General features: G+C 34.9%; 1 protein-coding gene across 2 annotated transcripts in view; it reads left to right on the top strand.

Moving 5' to 3' along the window:
- Positions 1-4485, top strand: part of LOC101856959 (septin-7) — a 125684-nt gene that overhangs the window by 6855 nt on the left and 114344 nt on the right. For both annotated transcript variants that reach the window (XM_035969005.1, XM_035969006.1), the window contains exon 2: positions 2578-2585. In XM_035969005.1, the coding sequence (XP_035824898.1) occupies positions 2578-2585 (8 nt within the window). The remainder of the gene's footprint in view (positions 1-2577; positions 2586-4485) is intronic.

Below are 4485 nucleotides of genomic sequence, written 5' to 3'. Positions count from 1 at the left end.
ATATACTTAAAAGTATATAAAAAAAGTTAACATATTTTGAACACCACAGCTAAACGTATGCCAAATAAACACGATTCTAGAGACAGGGTAATTTTTGAGACTCAAGTAAAGACGTCTAGACAGTTGGGGGATGAAATTTCAAAGCTTACACTGAAATATGAGGGCTGGGTGTTGTTGTTTCTGTTTCAAACGGAGCAATTTACAGCTTGGTTACTGTAAATCATTTATTTAGTGATCCTGGTATTATAATGTACCCAAAGGGTGGCATTTTAAAATTAAATAGGGTTCACATTTAAAAAAAAATTCAAATTATTGGATCAAGATTTTTAAAAATAATAAAAATAATGTTTTTGTGTGGTTGCTGGCCTACAGGAGTGCCATGCAAATTTCATGAGCATTGGTAAATAATTTTATTAATAATAAAAAAAATGGATACGAATTTTTTTAACGTGGAAAAACAAAAATAAACAAGCTATAGTGTGTCATGTGTCAGTATTAATAGTAGATCATTACTAAACTCATCATTTAGCCGTATGGATGTCCTCAATGTCTGTTCTTAATGTGTTTTGTCCAGTAAACAGTTGGTACTTTGTCATTGTCTATTTGATGTAGTGAGTACTTTACAGCTGCTTTTGTGTGAAGGCTGCTGACATTTCCAGTGCTGTTTGTCTAGTTCAGAAAACATAGACAAGATGGACATGAAAACGAAAGAACTATTCTTTGACTTTGATTGAGTTGTCACCTATGTATTGGCTATCTTGTCTGTTGATAGTTCTTTTTCTTACCTTTCTTTAGTTTTTGCACTGAAGAAAGTCTTGTTCCAACTTTTATTTTTATACTGACTTTTAAAAATTTATTTTTATCTGTTTTTGGTGCTTTCCCTTAAAAAATATATTATTAAATCATTGCCTTTTGAATGCAGCCTGAAGCCCATTTTGATACTGTTACAAAATGGTACCTATAGGCCTATGACTCGACTATCTATGATACATCGCTAAAACTTTTAACTGGTCAGTATCCTCTCAGACGGGCAAGTTCTAATTTTAGGTGGCTTGATTAGTACCCAAAGATCACCTCAGTGTCGAAAAATTTGCTTTGTAGGAAAATAAACAATAGCTCATAGTTGACATATAAGTGAGGATGCTTTTTGTGTGGATGGTTGAAATCTGAGAACTCTGATCAAGCCTGTCTAACTAGTCTAAGATAACCATCCATATATCCATTGTCGTAGTGAAATTCTGATCAAGCCTGTCTAACTAGTCTAAGATAACCATCCATATATCCATTGTCGTAGTGAAAGGTGATATTTTAAAGACTATAAACATGCCTTGTGGTCTTTTTGGGCAAGTCAGATGAAAATGAATTTTTTTAAAACCCATTCCTTCAGAGGTCCCAACTGGAGTTGGTTGCAGGCTTAGGACTAATTTTGGAGGGAGTAGGGGGAGGTGGAAGTTTAAGTTTTGCTTGGGTGATGGGAGATTTAAATTTGCACATAAAAGTCTTGTTGGACGGGTTTTTGGCCTCTAAGTTGTTAAAATATATAATAGTTATTGCCCTGTACAGGTGCTCATCTTGGACTCTGTCATTATACATTTTTTTAAAAACCAAAATAAAACCTTAAGGGTGGAAGTGGGAAGTTATTGTTTGTACAGGTGGTTGTCGTGGACAGATGGTTGTTAGAGAGCAGATATTCGACTGTACTTGATAAGAAAAATCTTAGTCTGCCACTTCTTGTCTTATTGCTGAGACTTCAAGATGCCGTAATGCTTCTTGTTTGACTCCTTTAACTTTACCTCAAACATGGTTGTAATTGATTGATAGTTTAAGTTTATGTAGAGTTTAGAATGGAAAGAACAATTTGTGAAAAAAATTAATCATGGGAATAATGGAACTTTTTACTTTTGAGGAGATACCTGTCGCTACTATGTAGGTACCTTACTTTTCTTTATAAATGAAAAGCTTTAATCTATTCATAAAGCAGAAACCTGCTCAGTGTGAAAGTGGAATTAAATATTTTTGGTTTTTAAAAGTTAGCAAACAAATGAAAACAGATCAGAATAGAGTAGGTTTTTCTGTGCTGATACCAGTTTTACTTTATTATCAATATTGCAGCAACTGAAACTGTTTTTTTTTTTTTTAAAGGAATAACTGATCGAACTAGTCAGCCTAAGCAAAATCAAAGAAAAAAATGGTGAAATTGTGAGCTGGAAATTATGTAAATTAAATGTGGACATTGAAGGTGTATTCTTTATAATAAGTGTATAAGTTACTTTGATAATGTTGCAAGCTATGTTCAGTGGGGTTACAATTATTATTGATAAAAATATATACTAAAACTCATCCCTATCTCCAAGCTACAAGACAATTTTTTTTTTTTTTTTAGTATGTATGTAGTAGTTTGCTGTTCCTGCTTTTTCTGATACTGTTTCATGCACTTGTCATCAGTTCAGACTTTTCCTTCGTGCTAACGAGTGATTCTACTACATCAATGTAAATTTATATATCTGCAATATGACACCCTACATTATACTGCTCTTAATATCTTCTCTTTTCATGTGCTGTCCCACTGCTTTGCAGCATCATCGGTAAGTCAGATTTATTTATTCATATATATATATATTATATATATATTTGATACTCTCATGCTGTACAGGGTTGTCAAATTGTCATGGAGTTTCTCTTTCTGGACTAGTGTTGTTTTTTTCCTTTCCCTGTACTGGTTTTCATCGGGTCAAAAGGTCGGAGGTTCTCCAGCAATCATATAATGTTTCCTCTTCCTACAAATGGTTCTATCATCAGGATAAAAATACAATAATAAGGATAATGATTGCATAGTGCATATTCATGCTCTACAGCGTACTCTATGCACTTTTCAGCTATCATTATCCCAGCAGACCCCAGAGCAATCAGAAACATTCTCTGCTTCTCGAGAAGTATTCAGTCTGACAAGATCTTTTGCTGTCTGAACCTGGGTGCACAATCCCACCTAGGTGAAGTGAGAAAAGTTCATGTAAAATGCTGTACCCAGGGACAGACGTGGGGCCTCTGATGTGATTTGAATCCTCGCCCTTACCATTGCAAGCCTAAATAACAGCTATTAAAAATAATGAGGTCTGTTGCAGTTATGTTTAGTGTATATGTTGTGACTGGAATTATTCTGTATACTAGGCAGCGTTTCTTGAAGATAGTATAGAGAGAATCCCGTAAGAAATTTTTATTCTTGTTATATTCTTTATAAAAGTTGCAGTACTCAATGTTCTTTTTATTAGGGTAGTTGGATCAAAATATTTTAGGGCATCCCCTTGATATGTTATTTTTTGTTATGAATAGAAATGGTTCCATTTTGTCCCCTTGGAACCGTTTTTTGTTGCTGTTTTTTCTTTTCGTCTGTTAAATTATCCCAGGAATATGATGGTATAATGTGATAATATGTCACATTATGGCTCACTCCTTCCCAAGTTATTCTTGAAAATTACGTTTTGACATATTTAGAAAGTCTTTCTGAGGTTTTCTGTGATCTTGATTGAAGCTTGTTTATTACTTTCGTTTTTGTTTATGTTTTTCCATTCTGTTAAACATCAGTTTACAAGTAGGGTGAGTACTCAAGACAGTTCCTCCCTCGTCCATTTCCACAATACTCCGCTTGACACCAACTTCTGGTGCTCTAACGCAACTTGTAGACTGAACCATTGTCAGTGGGACAGGGGCACTCTATTTGTCTGTAGAAAAAACAGCACTTTAAAAAATAAGCTTACTTTTCTTTACGACACTCAAGTTTTCATTGTTGGGTTACAGTTAGTAGAAAATATGCTTTTGGTATCTTTTTCTCCTTTCAGGCCATTCCATGAAAAATTAAACTGCAGTGATGCATGTAATGCGGGGAATAATGACCGGTTGAAAAAATCTTTTAAGCAATGATGAAGCCATTTTCAATTCTTTTACGTTAGTAGGAAGTATCTCTAGCAAACAAACCGTAAAGGGCATCCCTCAGTGTGTAGAATTTTTTTCAGAGGACCTTCATCTCCTATGCTGTGTGTGTCACACTGCAGTTTCGTTTTCTTTGTCATGGAATGGCTCGTTTACAGAACTTTTCCAGCTGCTAGTAGCAGTGAGTCTTTGAGATTGTAGCATAGAAAAAGTATAGGGAAGTGCTGTAGGTTACTAACAACATCAGACACCGCAACATAAGTTAGTTCTTTCACTGGCACACTAGTGCTGTTTTGTTTCCAAGGTCATGTAGTGTTATTTCTGTTTCCTCATAAGTGATGTTTCCTTCTCAGTGACTCTGGAAAAAAAAACGCTTAGAATTTATTGAATTTTGGGTGAAGAGTGAAGATCTTTGCTCAAAGGACGGAACTGCCCCTCTTAAAAATCTGATATTGCTCTTGGGAAATGTGAAATATATATGTTTCATTTCTGTATGACTCAGCTTTTATTTGAGTAGGTTTCCATAACATTTTTTTTTGGGGGGGGGGGGGGGGGGGG

This window comes from Aplysia californica, unplaced genomic scaffold (genome assembly GCF_000002075.1).
Source record: "Aplysia californica isolate F4 #8 unplaced genomic scaffold, AplCal3.0 scaffold00104, whole genome shotgun sequence".
Lineage (NCBI taxonomy): Eukaryota > Metazoa > Mollusca > Gastropoda > Aplysiida > Aplysiidae > Aplysia > Aplysia californica.
Note: the sequence above shows the minus strand (reverse complement) of the source record. Positions and strands in the feature narration are given on the sequence as shown.